General features: G+C 40.0%; 1 protein-coding gene and 1 long non-coding RNA gene across 2 annotated transcripts in view; both read right to left on the bottom strand.

Moving 5' to 3' along the window:
* Nucleotides 1-350: 350 nt before the first annotated feature.
* LOC112395674 (uncharacterized) lies at nt 351-2088 on the bottom strand. Its single transcript, XR_003002422.1, has 3 exons — nt 1516-2088; nt 1381-1414; nt 351-415 (listed from the first exon to the last, which is right to left on the bottom strand). It is a non-coding gene; the product is annotated as an uncharacterized LOC112395674 (long non-coding RNA).
* Nucleotides 2089-8487: 6399 nt separating this feature from the next.
* TRPM6 (transient receptor potential cation channel subfamily M member 6) overlaps nt 8488-17367 on the bottom strand; it is a 178605-nt gene continuing 169725 nt past the window's right edge. The window contains exons 38-40 of the mRNA XM_024738988.1: nt 16717-16768; nt 12109-12215; nt 8488-9580 (exon numbers count right to left, since the gene is read on the bottom strand). Coding sequence (XP_024594756.1) covers nt 9447-9580; nt 12109-12215; nt 16717-16768 — 293 coding nt within the window. The 3' untranslated portion in view covers nt 8488-9446. The remainder of the gene's footprint in view (nt 9581-12108; nt 12216-16716; nt 16769-17367) is intronic.

The raw sequence follows: 17367 nt of genomic DNA, 5'->3' as shown, positions 1-17367 counted from the left end.
GAAATTAATTAACATTCTCCACAGGACCCTCATTTGTATAGTATATTAATAGGCTCCTTATGTAAATTTCTACTCTCACCTCACTGCTTATATGCCTGCTAGCTGGTTGTATGCGATTTAGAAATGAGGGCAAGAAAGTTTTGATTTCACGTGATGCCGCTTAGAGGGATAGTGAGAAGGGAAATGGATGGAGGTCAAGCAGTGAGAGGAAAGTCACAATGGACATATTTTATAGCTGTCACTAAACTAACAGTGCTCAATAAAGCCAACTCTCATTCCAAGTAGATTTTACTTTTTGTGTCGATTTTGCCATTATAAGTAAATTATAGGAAAACAAAAAGGAATATACCTGATGATATTGTGAAGATGCCTGGTGCAAGAAGATATGGAGTGTTAGTCAAAAGTGTTCCATGACCTAAATAAGGAGAACTTTGTATTAAACATTTCTGTAGAAAGAAAAAACCCCACTCTCCAAAGCCCTACCAAAGAACACCCACCTTCCAGAGCCACACTCAATCAAGTGAAAAATTGGACCAGAATAAATAATCCTCAATTTGACACATTTTGTTAGCTGTCCATCAAACCCCTTTCTCTCTTTTTCTTGGACGCATTGCTACACTGCAGTTGCTAGCCTCTTTTGCAGGTAGGCAGGACTGTGTGACTGAGTTCTAGCTGATGGGATGTGAACAAAAGGATGTGTGCCACTTCTAGGGCTGACCCATAAAACCTCCCATGTGCTCTCTTCCCTTTCATGTCATTTTCCCCTTGGTGCCCGTCTGTTAAAGATGATAGAACCACTTGTCAGCCTGGGTCCCAGAAAGACTGTGTGGAACAGAGAACTCAACCACTCGCCACAGTCTGTCCTGGAATGTTAAGTGAGAAATAAATGTCTATTGTGTCAAGTCATCACATTTTTGTGCCTATTTACTGTTGTTGCCCAGCCTCCCCTAATATAGAACCATTTCAATACTAGCATTCTAGGATCAATGTCATGAACTATTAGCCTTTTGTTTGAAAAGAGAAGCAGATGGGGGAGGTTATGCATGTGTGGGGGCAGATAGTATAAGGGTAATCTCTGTACCTTTTGTTCAGTTTTGCTGTGAACCTAAAATTGGTCATTTAAAAAAGCCTATATTTTAAAAAGAGAGAAGCATCTCCAGCTCCACCAATCCTGGGTGGGAAACTGTTTTGGCGATAAAATAAGAATATCTTCAGTAATAATGATTAACAACTTCCCACCATGACTATTGTGTGCCAGACACTGTACTAAGTGTTCCATGTACATTATCTCTAATTCTCAGACTACTCCTGCTTGGTACACATTAGGTTACACAGATGAATTTGCTCTACAACATTTAGGCACAAGAAATGGCACATTACCTTATTTTCCTAAATCTAGAGAGAGGTCCGCTCTCTGCAAAAGGATAAAAGAGTTAGTCATATTTCGGGATTCCAAAACGTGTAAGAACAAAAGCAGTTCACTGGGTGCTTGAAAAACAGAGAAGGGCTTCTAACCTTGGCCATCAGGCCCACAGGCCCACGGGATCCATTCACAGGCAGGTGGCTCCATTTGATCCATGACTAGCATGGACATGTATTGTTCCCTGTGACTTCTCAGGCCATAGCTCTTAGTCAGTCCTGATATCCATGAACTGGCCCTTCACAAGCCCTACGCCTCTTACGCAAAACACCATCATCTTCCCTGACTCCAGGAGTGAGTCTCTCTTCTCTTCTCAGGGTAGGCTTCCTCTGCCTCACGAGCTCCAAGTTCTAGCCCCCATCAATTTTCCAGATGTCTTGGTGAGAGGCTGTCATATTGGGACCTGCAACTTATGCAGTAAGCCATTACGGTCCTGAGGCAAGGGCATCCACCTACTTTCTTGGGATGGAGAATAGCAAGAAGAAAGATAAGTCGGTATATTAACAGATCATCGCACCATATTCATATGATAAGCTGGGTTCAGAGAGGTTAATCAAGTTGCCCAAGGTAACAAATTATTCAGTGGCAAAGCTTCAGTTCAGACCTAAGGCCACCTGGTTTCAGGGTTTAGAGAACTTTCTACTATTCCATGAAGCCCCTTCTGGGACAATTCAAGGCATGCCACAGGCCTAAGTGGCCTTTTATGACAACAGGAAATAATCACAAATCATCCTAAATAAAATGAAATATCTGAAAGACTCACTGAAATCCAAGTCTTACAGAGTCTTTTCACTGAAATCTCAACAGTCGCCCAAGCCTGGTATTCAAATAGCTACTTTCTGCTTATACAAACACACATATTATATACACACATACAAATAAGCAAAGTGAAATATTAAAATCATTAGTCATTAATTTGCAATATCATTTTGCAACTAGAATTCTAAAATCAGATATCTAATGAATTATCCTCTTTGAAAAACATAGACAAGTGAATCTTATTTGACCCATATGACAGCCTTAGAAAGATTTCCTAGTTAAAAACTTATTCACACACAGAAACATCCAAATACTTTTTAAGAAAACAGAGAAGAAGTTTAATACAACATTATTTGCCTTAACTCAAATTCAGTCATTATTAAGAAAAATGGTGATTACTTAGAAGGCCTGAGTTCTAGTCTCTCCTCAGACAATATAGTTATATTAACTTTGAGTGAAACACAATCTCTTTAAATCTCATTATTTTCATCTATCCTTTTAGTTCTCTCTCTCTTTTTTTTTTCTAATTCTACATTTCTGGAAAAATAGGTACCTCACTTAAGTGAAATTAATGATGTTTCTTGGTTCATATTTGCAGCTAGTGTAGTATAAAAAGATGTAACAGAAATAGGAAGTCAGAGAAAGGAAAATGAAGAGAGAAGAAGAAAGGAAGCAAGGAAGCATGGAAGGAAGCAAGGAAGAGAGGGAGGGAGGGAAGACATGAGAAAAATAATTCTCATTATCATCCGTATTTCTCAAGGCTGGTCACTTTCAGTTCTTTGGAATCAGTCTGGAATATTGCACACTTTGGGTATTCCACTCCCACTGGAAGGCCCATACCTCTGGAGAAGATGGGATGAAACAGGATGTCTTAGCCTGACACCATTAAATACGTGATTTACCTAACTCTGTTCTGATTCCACGCACTTCATGCAACCCTTTGATTATAATCCAGCTTCCAAGGCCTCCAGGGACACAGTGTGATGGTCAGACTGATAAAGGTTTTGTCGTTTGCATAGATTCTATTTCTCACTATAAATTGATAAACTGGAATGTCACTAGATGCTATCAAATAGTTAGCTGCTGTATTGACAAACAAATATCTAATTTTTTAGGAAGACATAAAAGGAGGACAGAAATGCAAGTGGAAACAGAAAAATTCATTGGTAGACACAGTGCCAGACTCAAAAGAACCCACTCATCATCTTGCACTTACCTTCTGATGATGACAAGAGGAAGTGCCTCTACCATGGACTCACACTCTATGAATGGCTATTTACTGTGCAGCAAAGATTTCCTTGACAATGACATGTACAGAGAGGACACAAGGTAACATTCCACAAATGCCAGTTTGGATTTTCTCATCCAGTGGCCTAAGTTAGGTCTGACTTCCAAATCTGTGTTTCAAACCATCATAGGGATTCACGCTCTAGTAATTCTAAGTGTGCTGGTTAGTATTGCCTAGCCATCTATGTCATTGATTTGATTGATCTTTAAATCCTGGCTCCTCCTTGGGTAGCTGATTTAATTAAGCTGCCTAACGTATAAGCAGCCTTTTCAAATCTTTGTAATGGGCATTTAGCACAATGCCTAGAACATAATGAGTGCTCAACACACATTGCCTATAATAATAATAATATTTAAAAGTTATCATTATAATCATTATCATTGCTGGGCAATGACAAATCAGTACACTGTAGACTCCTTATTTGTTTTGGAGAGCCTTGAAGACAGAAATGGATCTTATCTCATAGGTCTAACCTTAGGGTCAGGACATAACACATGGTAAAGCTCAATGAGTATTTCTTAAATAGGATACATACGGAAGTTGTACAAAACTAAGGACTACACTGTACATCATCACCATACCTCTCTTCCAATCCCCAGAAGCCCTTTAGCAGTAGGCAAACACCCCATGTCATGAAGCCCGGCCCATGTTTGTTTTCCTCTGTAACACTCAGGTGATCTCCAGAACACATCACTCTCTACTCTCTCAATAAAATAATTCACCAGTCCTGCCACCATCCGTGATATTCTCTGTCCTCTCCCACAGCAGATACATGCAACCAACGGTCATTCCTCCTCCTTCCCTCCATTGTTGTTGCCAGCATCTCTGCTCCCCAAGTCCCTTTCTACAAAATTCCAGGGACAAGTAGGGAATTCCATGGCAACACACTGTAACAGTTTTCTGGGACCGCCATAACAAAGCAGCATAGACTGGGTGACTTAAACAAGAGAAATTTCTTTCCTCCAGTTCTGGAAGCTGGAAGTCCAAGATGTCAGTGTGTCTGGTTTCTTGCGAGGCCTCTCTCCTTGGCCTGGAGGTGGCTGCATTCTCTCGGTCTTCACATGATCATCACTTTCAGTGTGTCTGTGTCCTAATCTCCTCTTCTTATAAGGATATCGGTAATATTGAATCGGGGCCCACCCTAATGACCTGATTAAAACTTAATTACCTCTGTAAATACCTTATTTCCAAATACAATCATATTCCGAGGTAGTGGGGGTTAGGATTTCAACACGATTCAGCCCATAACACACACCAAGGATTTCTTTTGGTTACCAAAGCATCCTGAGGTTCTGTGACTTCTTGCTGGTGACCAATATGATAAACAGAGAAAGATTCATTAGAAGCCAAAGTGCAATCACATGACACCAACGATGATTCCCCCAAATCCCTCCAGTGAAAGGCAATTATTATGTCCACATCTGGACAGTCATTAGCCAAAGGGTTTCTACCATAACAACTGTAAGGACTTTCTGACTAATATAGCAGGTGTTATTTCTAAAGGTTCAAAATGAAAACAAACAAACGAAAACCACTAGGGGAAGATGAGAATTCTAAAGGAAGTTAGTTACTAAAAGACACTGGCAAGCCATAGGCAGAATTTTCTTATTATTAAACAGCACTACACTGACAAAATCTAAATCAGCATTAATTAAATTTTTTGTAAAACATCAACCTTTGCAAATATCAAGATTCTAAACCTGCTCTTTTTTCATTCCTAAAAATATCACCAATGATGGTGTCAGATTTGGACTTTACCTATCCTGGAAGGCTTTCTTCGGGCAGAAGGTGGCAAAAGACGTTAGCTGTGTAAACCTAAATCCATCAATAAACAAAATAAGTAGGAGACACTGTAAAATGGTGAACATCCTGATTTTGAACTACTTTAATTAAGTTTCAAAACAAAAAGGGGGCAATGAGCTTTTTCCCCTTGGAAAGAGAGAAACAGCAGAAACCACTTTTGTGTTTATACTGAAACAAGTCCACTGAGCATCCTCTGTAAACATGAAATAATGGTCACATAATATGAAAAATGAAAACCCCTTATTACTTATTGAACTGGATCCCATGCTCACGAGAAGCCTTTCAAATAAGATTCTCAAAGGACCTTATAAATGCTCTCTCATTATTGTTTGCCTTTGTTTGAAAAGGTAAGGCAAGTTACCTCATCTCATTGCAGAGTTAGGGTTTAAGACAAAGGTTAAAAGAATTATATAAAGTTAAACCAAATCGGCCAATGATAGAGACCAAGCGTTGTTATCTCTTGAGGACTGAAAGTTTCTTTTTGAAAAATTAAGCAACTTAACTAATTATTTTTAGGAGAGCATTTCATTATCTGTATATCAAGGTCCAGGAAGAAAAATCACAAAATAATAACTATGCTAAATAAAAAAATCAGTGTGGTTTCCAGAACCCTTTCTATTCTGTGTACCCATCCATGTGGCTGGAGATCTGAAATGCTATTTAAGTCTCATTTTCCTTCAGAAGCTAACCTCTGTGGAATAAAATGCTGCTAAGGGAGAAAAAAATCTTTTCTGTCATTTGACTTTAACTTATGATAAATTAGCTTCAACTAGTTTCTTAGAAAATTGCCCAAGAAATGACTACAGAAAATTAAATACCAAGACTTCAAAGAGGCAAACACACAGCCTTCAAATTCCGACCTCAGAGAATAATCCTCCCTTTCTCATGCTTTGGAGAGATGTGAGTAAAGAAATCGTACTAGGGCATGGTAATGAACCATCTTTCAAATGACTTTTCTATCAATCTTCTTTTCAAAGGGTAATAAAGTGATGATTATTTCTAGGCAGTTTCTGGGAAGTTATCATCTCATTTCAATAGTCACCAGTAAGAAGGACGGTACTTTGGTATTATCGCCACAACGATAAGGGCAAGAACTGGTTGAGAATTCAACAGACAAGGTGTAGGTTGTTAAAAGCTATTTCCTGGAAAATTAAAACAGAGAGAGATCAAAAGAATTGTGTTGGGTCTTAAGGAATTGGTAATCATTCCCTTCTAGATTAAAAATGCAAATCTGATTTATTAACTAGCGAATGAAATCCATTATCATGTGAGGGTTTTATTATTTCTTTCAACAAATAATGTTGAAAGCTTATTATGTGCCACACTTCGTGCTAGATGCCGGTGACTGATGGAGAAGGGTAACAAGCCATGGCAGGAGCATCTGTGTCATGACTTCTAGAAACTGAGTGATCCGTCTCAACTAAAACAGTAACAACAAAATTTTTTTTTTTCAATTTTTGATTAAATGGTTGGTAGGGAAGTTTTAGTCACCCGGTACTTGTTTTGCAAAACTACAGAAAATAACAGGGTGAGGAACACCCAAAACTATATCTGATCTCATTCCCCAGAGTTGTTAGAAGTTTTAAGAGGTCATGGGGCAAAAGTCACTCCAGGAATGTACAGCCCCATGGAGGGGAATACCCATGCACAGGATGCCTTCAGGAAGGACTCCCCGGAACCTGGCTGCTTCTCTGGTCCCCAGGTTCAGATTTCCATCTGTGAGATTGGCTAAGGGCTCATACAAGGATGATGCAATCCATTTTTCCTCAGTGGTTCCTAAAACCAGCCCCATCTATGTCCTTTTATTTGCCCTAATTCTCTTATTCCAGTCTGAACCTACTGCCCACTGGCAGATAGGGTATGGAATACATCTCTGGATTCAACATTTGCCCAGAAGTCAAATTTTTTAGCACTCACCAGAAATCCAAACTCGTAACAACCACCAAAAAAGAAAGAAACATGAGATATAACACTTTCTGAGGGCAAAGAAATGTTATGTTCATTGTGCGCCCTCATTACTTACACACCACAGGGAAGGCACTTAATAAATACCTGTTGAATAAAATTAACCAAATGGATGCATTCATTCATTCGTGGTCATGAATCAAAGTCATGATTGTCACATTGGTATCTGCATGCAAGCTATCCCACAGTGACCTTTGCCCAGCAGCTGGTTCACCTTTTTAAAATGTTATTCGGGTGATTTTTCTTAAAAAGAGAGTGAGAAAATCATAACACAGAAAATTAAAATCAAGATGTGTTTTTTCAAGTTCCATTCCAGGTAACAAATATTTGACCAATGAATTAATGCTTTTAGTTTGGCTTGGATAGGCAAATTGCCTCCTTCCAATAGTTGAACACGGCTCTGAAGTGAGCACAAAGAGATCCCTTATTGATTTGCAGAATAGGATAAAGCAGTTAAGCTCTGAAAAAAGCATTAACATTTTATCCTCATTGCCAATCAAGAAATCACCCAAGTTTCCCACCTCCCACCACCCCAAAGACCAAAGTAAAAAGGCTGTAAATCAGCCCTTGCGCATCTCACAAGAGCCAGACACTATCTTTGGCAAATCAAATCCTTGGCTTTCCATCCCCCTATCCCTGGGCAACATTTCCCCAAAGTATAACCTCAGAAGGCAGGAGTGTTGATTTAAAAAGCAAGCCAGCTAATGTAAGGGCTAACGAGAAAGATAAGTTGAAAATTTCAAATCCAGGAGGTCTGTTGCTGGTAGATTCGAACGCTTTATAATGAGGAAAGGAGATGCAGGAAGAGTGGGGAGAAGATTCCCAGCCCTCCAACTCCTCCTTGTGTGAAGTTTGTGCTTGTTCTGAGGTAGGGTGACCCTGATAAGTGCGAAAGAGGGATGACCGATCCCCCAAATATGCTGTACAGCAGGGGTCCCCGACCCCCGGGGCCACGGACCAGTAACGGTCTGTGGCCTGTCAGGAACCAGGCCGCACGGGAAGAAGTGAGCAGCGAGTGAGCAGTTTCATCTTCCGCTCGCCATCACTGGCATTACTGCCTGAACCATCCCCCCCATCCCCCACCCCCCACAACCGGTCTGTAGAAAACCTGTCTTCCACGAAACCGGTCCCTCGTGCCAAAAAGGGTCGGGACCACTGCTGTACAGTGTGGCTTCCAGGGACCCTTTCTTCAGGCCACTGAAACTGATTACATGTGCTCAGGCCATACTTAAAATACACACTCCAGCACTCGTTAAAGCCACCAGAACTCTGTATTTCAACCAGGCGATTACCTGTGAAACATGTTTTCATTCAAAAACCCCATCTTTCCTCATAGGACCTGACATAAAGTAATTTAGCTTGTAACATTATATACCCAGCTTTGAAAAAGGGAGTAATACTTTAGAGGTTGGCTTAGTCAACTCTCTAACCAATAGTGTCCCTGAGCGTAAGGGAAGGGAAAACACTTCTTAATAATTTCTAGTTTTATATATCCTTGTTCCCTTAAAAAAAAAAAGGATGCAGGGGCGTTTGTTTTAGATTGCCCTTTCCTCTCTTCCAGAGAAACCTGAAATGCCCGGTTATCATATGATTCACTGACAATATTGAAACCCATCTGGATTTCACCAGGATGCTAACATTTTACTGGTTAGTTTGTACCGGAGCGTGCTCCAGCCTGTGCAAATACACCCTTACTCGCTTGTTTTCCTTTGTGTCGCTCTTCAAAGCCCTATGCTGCTGGAAAGGAGAGGAGGGAGTCAAGTGACTTTTTTATGTACATATATACATAAATACAATATGTGGGTGAGGTGATGAATACTAGTGGAGGTTAGAGTCTGCACACATAGTAAGAAAATAAATTAAATTTATCTGCCTGGTTCTTTAGTGCCCAGCATTCTGCACAAGGAATGAGGTATGAAGAGCAGCATTCCTGGCTGAGTCATCTGTCTTCTTGTGCAACTTGAGGATGACGAACGCATGCAAAGCACCCTGCACACAGGTCAATATCTAGGAGAAGCCATTCATCATACACCAGTGAGGTCCTTGGGGAGGGGAGACATGAGGCTCAGAAGGCATGTCCCAGGAGGCCCTCAGGGTAAGGCCATCCCGGCAGAGGCTCTGACATAACCAGTGTTACATCAATCAATCTATGTTACCATAGAGTTCATAGAAGGGAGGGCAAGGGCTGTCATCTTCTTACTTCTCCCTTTCTTACAATCGTGTGAGGTCTTCTGGAGAATTATTACCCTCTTCCTCTGCTGGAGTCTCCTCAGCTGGTTCAGTTTTGATTTCAAGTCCAAAGGCGGAATTTATCCTTCCAGGGGAATAGTCATTTCTTTTTAAATCTGCAAGGAAGACAATTAAGACAGTTATAGAGAATCCTTAAGAACATAATAGTCACACAGATAGATTGGACTTCAGGACTTTAGGCCAAGTGCTCAGAGAGGACTCTGCTCCCTTGGGCCACTGATATGTGAAACTCAAACCCTCAACCATGTCCAAACTACACCCCACCATGCACACGTGTGACTCTAACTCCCCAAGGTTGTGCTTACTGGGGCAGGGGAGGCAAGCTTTGGTTGCTTGACTAAATACATGGTGCCCTGTAAGACATGACCTGTCCAGAGTTAAGTGAGGCCAAACTGGACACAGGGCATTTTCACTTGTTGAATGATGGCAGAGCCAGAGAGTGCAGCCAAAATGGTGGACTCGGGATGTCAGTGGTCAGTTTTCTGCAACAAAGCCGTACCTCAGGATTGGCTGCACCTATAAAGACTTCATCCAATTATCAGATCTTATGCTTCCTGAAGCCTCCTCCTTTAATTTCACAGGGAAATTATCAAAAGAAATCATTAATAAAGGTAACCCTTGGGGAGAAACTTATGGAGGAGAGTGACCTTTAAATGTTTGTAAACCATTGTATGCTGTGTTGATTAAATTTGTTAACCTTAAACATGCATTCCTTGTATTATTTTTTAACGTTAAATGGGGATTATCTGGACATAAAACTAATACATATTATAGTTTAATAATAACCAACAGTAATTACATCACTTCAACCCTCACGCCAGATTTATGAGATAGGTGCTATTATCCCCAGCTTACAGATGAGAATGAGGGCCAAGGTCACAAAACTAGCAAAAAGCATTTCTGGGATGTGAGCTCAACCTATGATTCCCATGCTCTTATACTATCCTGAACTGTCTCTCTTAAAAAAAAAAAAAAAAGAAAAGAAAAGAAAAAAATAGTAAAACATAAACAAAAAGAAAAATCACCCCAATCCTGTTTTCCGAGCTAAACTTTTTAAAATTCAAATTACCAAATGTTCAAGTAAATGAGGATATTTTTTTATCTCCATTTAAATGTGTTAACTAAGGTTTTGAAAGGAAGCAAGGATTAGGTCCAGAAATGGAGGAATTATGGAATTACTCAAAAGCCACCATGGTAGGGAAAGAACGAAAGGAAGAAAGGAAGTGAGGGAGGGAGGAAATCTTAATCATACGGAAGAGCTAACTGGATGGAAGCAGTGAGTTATGCCTCAAGGCCCCCTTTCTCCTGGCTGACCAGATACAGTCCCTGATCAAGAATGAGAAGCTGCCCTGCCCAGGAAACAATGAATCAGTCCTGGGAAGAGGTCAGTGCCTGAGGATGCTGAGTTAATGGGCTGGACTCCAGCCTGCAATCACGGGATGGAGATATGTATCAGCTCCTGCCTCCCACAGGGCCCCACTCAGCCCAGCCCCCTCTCCTTCCTGGGCTCCTTCTGACGAGAGGAAGCCAGTGGGCAGCTTGGCCAATGTGCTATGGACTGATCTCTTTGCCCAGTTCTTCTGGGTGGTTTGTGAGAAGGAGTCCTGGGCAGCTCCAAGAAGACATCGAGACCCCTCCTGTCTGTACTGCTCCAGTCTCATGTCCCCACTGCCACCACCCCTGGCTAATAAGCTATTTCCCACAGGAACTGGAATCTGCTCCACACCCTAGTCTCCTGCTACCTCATGCCCACAAGGGCAACTCCTACCTCTAACTCCAACAAGATTAGAAAGTGCCTTTCTTTGTTGTAAATTTACACCTACTCCATCCCAGGTTACAATGGATATTACTGATTTCCAATTCAGGGTTTGATCATTTATGATAAGGCTGGAAGGGCTACTCAGCTTAAAAGACATGAAATTCCATTCTAAGGACAAGTGTGGCGCAACCTTAGAAAATTAGTGAGCAAGCTGAGACAGACATAAAGCATCCCTTCTGAGATAAAAGGAAAAAATGCAGCAGAGCTGGGGCTGCCAATCTGGGGGACACAAACCTCCAGTCGCTTACTTTTATGTTAGAAATATTTTTCTGTGCTGACTCTTAGTTTCAGAGAAAGTGTGCCATATTATCTAATCAGATTTTTAAAATATACCTTGTGATGTATGTTGAAAGTGGCAGGTTTTTATAGTGAAAAGCACTACTTTAATTGATAGCTGTTGTTTCCCTCCATGCCACACCCTCTCAAGTGTCCAATGAGTAAATAAGAATAGAATAGAAACTCTGTGGGCACCACTCAAGACCCAAAGGGGAGGGGGCGGGGCGGGGAACAGAGACCTGCCTCTGTCCAATTTTGCCCCAATTAAGTAGGAGGAACTTTTCCCTTGGAGAGACTGTGACAAGTATTGGGCCCAATGTTGTTTTATCACATTTTGGCAGAACCTGAAGTAAATCCCTGTCCTTTTAATCCCTTTAGAGACTTGAAAAATTTGCAGTCAGAAAGTCAGGCCTCAACTGCGAATGAGATAAAAATGTGATTAAGATTTTCTACTCTATCCCAGGTTACAATGGATGTTGTTCAATGAGAGATTTACTTAGAGAAAAATAGAATCGTTTGGGGGCATACCCGGGAGTTTGAGCTTCCGGCAGCAGGAGTTGCAACGATGTTTTGCAATGAAGTTTCTAATTGCATCTTCCCCTAAATTGGCTGGTCCAAACACCATTCCTCTTGATCTAGAGGAAATATCAGAATATCAATTAGATCACAGCTCAGAAAAAGGAGCTCAACTAGGATTCTCTGAGATACCGAACAGTATCCCATAGTAACCCAGTAAACTTGAAGGAGGCAACAAAGAACAGAGCACTTTGGGGAAGCAACAATGTTAGGTTTGCAAATTTAAAATTCAAATGCACTTCAATCTTTGTACCCAACTCCAAGACCTACTGTGAAACTCATTTCCACGCTAATCTGATAGAAAAGTGAATTTTCTATGTACCACATTAAAACAAAATACAGTGAGACCCTTTTTAATGCATATGAGGTGAGAGAATGACATTCATTACCAACTGGTCTACTAGAATACCCGAAAGGTAAGTATAAAGTAAAATAAACTTGGCATTGGAACACCCCTTCTGAAAAAATTGATATGCATTGTTTCAAACCCACATACTTTTCTGAAAATAACCAATGTCCTCAAACACAAAAGCCCGACAAAACCCGAAACCCAGTATTCATGGCTCTTTTGATAGCTACTTCTACCCTGCAAACTGCTATAGCTGGGCTCTTTGTGAAAAGGTAAGACAACTAGGAGATGATGATTTTGTGGAAGTAAATCAGTATATTTTAGGCACATTTTTAACACTCTATAATTATAATAGATCCTTAGCAGATTTTAGGATCAACGTTCATCCATTATTTGATCATTCACAACCATTATTCTTCGGCTGACACTCTACACACCAAGGAATAGAGCACACCAGAAACACTTCCAAAGAAACTTTATGAAAGCTAATATTTTATTTTAATGACATGCAGAGTGGGAAACAGCACATTTTAAAATCTGAACTCAATTACTGCTCTTAAATACCACGTCTTAAGAAAAAAGAAAAGCAAACTATCACAAAAGGAAACAATAAATTTCGCTTCTAAGGAATGCGGTTTTTCAAAAGGGATGTGGTGTAAAAATGGACTTTTCCATCTGAGTATTGAAACATTTATCTCAATTTCCACTTCCTTTTGGCAGAATAACAGTAGCTGCTCTGAAGATGTGCCAAGCTCAGAATGAGGGCTGATGTCAGTTTGATCTCAGATTGCCTCTTTGCTCTGAGGCGAGTAGGTGGAGGAAATCTCTTGGGAAGACAACGTGAACAGACACCCAGGATTAACTTTCCTGGTCACTCAATCGCCCTTACAAAATACGGCTCTGGTGGTATTTACCAGGCTGCATAAGCTGCCTCTGTTAACTATTCCTCTTTCAATCCATCTGGTAAGGAACCACTTCTATAAGGTGAAACCAAATATGGCAAAGAAATAGAAGCACGCAATATTTAGTACTGGAACTCTATGATGCTGATAAAGTGAAAAATGAAGGCGTTATTTTAGTCATTAAAACTGAAGAATTCCTTTTATCGTCTCTCTGGCATGACCCTGTTGGAATATTTCACTCCTTTGCATTCCACGCTGCCATTTCCTTCCCCCCAATAAAGCATGAAAGTTCCCAACTTAGAAATGTAACATTGATTCTCAGATAAAAGCTGTAAGGAAAACTGTTTCCCTCTATGAGCTTTGTTAAAGTTAAGACAAAAGAATCAAAATTACTATAATATGTATGTATCAGGCATTCGACCACTCCCTGTGCAGGCGAGAGTGAAGGAGGGTTGTAGGGACATTCATACACCATGCCTACAGCCCTTGCAGTCTCAGATAACAACGTTTGAAAAAATATACAACCGTTTTCCAGATTTTTCATAGCACAGGAGAGCAGGAGGCAGCTTGGTTCCACCTTCAAGGAAATGCTAATTAGTGCCATGTACACAGAGATTTACTAAAGAACATATCATCGTCATCATCATCATTATCATTTCATACTTGTCAAATGCCCAAAACCATCAAGGCAGTAAGTGGAAAAAAAGGTGCAATCCCAAACTACCAATAACACTGAGGCAGCCTCCACTGAAGGTCAATGACCTGAGGAACCAAGTTAAGTAGCCAGAAAGCATTTGGGGGAGCAGGTCTGATGACTTTGTCTTCATGTACAAAAGGTTGGGGAAAGTTAAGAGACAAAAGGCATTAGAGACAATATCAGAATTTGCACCACAAAACACCTTTCCTTTTGGTAGAGGATCATTCCCTTTCATTGACCCCCTTCTCCTCATAGGCTAGTTGCCATCTCCACTGAGCTTCAGTTTTCTCATTTGTGAACTGGGATTGAAGACACTTCCTTCCAACGTTGTTGTTAAGAATAAAACAACATGTGAAAGCACTTGCTTCTCAAACTTTAATTTATACCAAAACACCTGAAGATCTTATGAAAATTGAGATTCTATTCAGGAAGTCTAGGGAGGGTCTTGAGAGTCTGTGTTTCTAACAATCTCCCAGGTGATGCTAATGCTATTGGTTCATGGCCCGTGCTTTGTGTAGCAAAAGTTTAACAAACAGATGGCATCCCAAAATGTGAGCCTCATTGAACTGATTGATGTAATTCACCACATTGTGAGAAAATAATACTTATCTACACCATGAAGGCCAACTGCACCCAAAATTAGGTGACCCCACAAAACCAGGCAGGCTACAGTGATACCAATCTATCAGCTTCCAAAGTTTATGACATCCTCAAGTCATAAAAAATAAAGTTTGACATAAGACGGAGGCTCCCAACCCTGACTGTCCATTAGAATCACATGGGGAATTTTTGAAAAATACAGACATCAGGGTCCTATACTCTGAGATTCTGACTTGATGCTAATTCTGAGCAGCACTTTTTTTTTTTTAAGTTCCCTAGGTGACCCTAATAGAAACTGAGACCCACTGGCCTATAGAATGCAGTTAAATACTCAACTGTCAAGAGGAATAATATAATCTTCTTAGAATTCTAAAAGTTGGAAATATTCAGGTCATATTACATATATATACCAAGGGTCAAAATTTAATAAATGATAGAGTATACATCAACTTGATCCATTTTATATGCAAAAAAAAAATTCACTGCCAAATTATAAAGGAAGTACTTGTAATACAGGTTCCTACTAAAAACCCTTGGGCACACTGGGCTGCTGAAGAAATAGTATGTATTTTTAGCCAAAAACACTTCAACTCTGCTGAAGTGAAAAATAACAAAGCCTTTATCTGTACCCTAAGGGTTACATCATGAACTCCATGGTCAAATATCATGGGATTTGGACTCACAGGAGCAACATGGCTCACCTTTATCTTCTCTAGCTCTCTTAGTTCACAGGGTAGCTAATACACTTTTAGATGTACCTCTTTGCATAGACGCCTACAAATGGTACCATATTTAGATTAAATTGTTCAGTAAAAGAACAGAGCATTAAAGCAGTGAATATTTACAATATGAGTCCAATAGGAGGGAAGTAAAAGTTTCAGATTTCATCATATATGAATTGCCCACTTATATAACTATGTGTGTGTGTGTGTGTGTGTGTGTGTGTGTGTTTTACAACCCAGGGGCCAAGTATAGACACTTAGGACAACTAAGAAATTAGAATTTTGTATGCTAGCATTTCTCAAAGTGTGGGCACTAGGCCAGCAGAATTAGAATCATCTGGGAACTTGTTACATTATTTGGACCCATCCCAAACCCACTGAATCAGAAACCGGGATAATCAAAGGCTGGGGGTAGGGGGCAGCAATCTGTGTTTTAACAAGCTCTCCTGGTGACTATGATGAAAGCTCATGTTTGAAAACCACTGTCATCTGCCATGTTGATCCTCCCTTAATCATCACCATCTCTTCTTTTTACTCCACCTTTAACAGAAGAATACCACCTCCTCTACTGCCAAGTCTTCCCAAAAGCCTGCTTATGGGATAAAATGCCCATGGGAATTCAAAGGACAGGCAGATGACTCATCCTTCTATATAATTTACACTTCAGTCCTGAATTAACAATCTGATGGCTCCATATTTAAGCCCCACTGTTCTGTCCTCTCATAGATTTGCTGTTACTGAATACCACACTTCATGCCCTCAGCTTTCGTTTTATAGGCATGTAATGGAAGACAGTGCCCATGATAAGATGCAATGACTCCACTGTGATGACAACAAAGGAAACTGTGCTTCTCCTATGACATTGTTTTCATGTCAAAGCCTAAGGAGGCTGAATTTACCCCATATTTCTCTTTTGTCTGGGCCACTAGAAAACTCAGAGGCAAATTTGAAAGAAAGTTCTGCCCACTGCATTGGTCTTTATACATAGTTTCCATTTTTGTGTACTAACAACTCCAGATTTAATCTTATTTTATTTCCTTATTTTCTTTTTGCCCCTATTTCCTAATCTATGCATTCTTTAAAATCTTATTGTATTTTAAATCTTATTGTATTTTATTGTATTGTATTTGGATGTAGATATTCTTAGATATAGATATAGATACAGATATAGATAAAAGGGACACCAAAACCTTTCTAGGATCTAGGCAAGATACAGAAATGTTTAAAAATTATTTTTAAGAAACCATGTACAATGTTAAATGCAATTTTCTAAATGATAAATTAACTTACTGTTTTTCTTCAGGTTTTATAACAGATGGATCTGTCAAATTTTCTCCAACACCTCCAAAGAAAAAGAAAATTCATTTACCAAATGGGGAATTTCATTTTCTCAGAAATTCAAGAAAATAATAACCAAATTTAAAATTCTTTCTTATACCTACCTTCTTTCCACCCTGTAGTAAACTCAACATCATGTGAATTAACTCTACTAAATTGTCCAGGCAAGTTTGAAAACTTTAGTTGATGCCCTGTCTCCCGCAACCCCCTCTATTATGCTGCAATAAACCACTAGGCTACAAAAAAGTGTTTTTGTGATGTGTTCACAGTTCCTGATAATAGCATCCATCATTCATTTACCACTTGTACATACTAGACATTCTAATTTTATTTCTTCTAATTTTATTTTTTCTAATTCTTGGCAATCGTGAAAGAAAAGTATTAGCATCCTCACAGCCTCATTTTACCAATGAGTGCATTGATGTTCAAAGAGATTAAACAACTTGTCAGAGGTTGCACAGACCACAAGAGGTCATAACAGGATTGAAGCTAAGCCAAAGCTTGTGTCCTTCCCCCTAGCCCGTGGTCTCCTTAGATGGAGTCCATCAGTGCTCAGAAAGGAGCAAGGTGCTGTGTGGTTCTGCAGGTACCACCTCCACTCCT

This window comes from Neophocaena asiaeorientalis, unplaced genomic scaffold (assembly GCF_003031525.2).
Source record: "Neophocaena asiaeorientalis asiaeorientalis breed wild unplaced genomic scaffold, Neophocaena_asiaeorientalis_V1.1 scaffold249, whole genome shotgun sequence".
In the NCBI taxonomy this organism is placed as follows: Eukaryota; Metazoa; Chordata; class Mammalia; order Artiodactyla; family Phocoenidae; genus Neophocaena; species Neophocaena asiaeorientalis.
The sequence above is the reverse complement of the archived record's forward strand: the minus strand, read 5'-3'. Positions and strand labels throughout refer to the sequence as shown.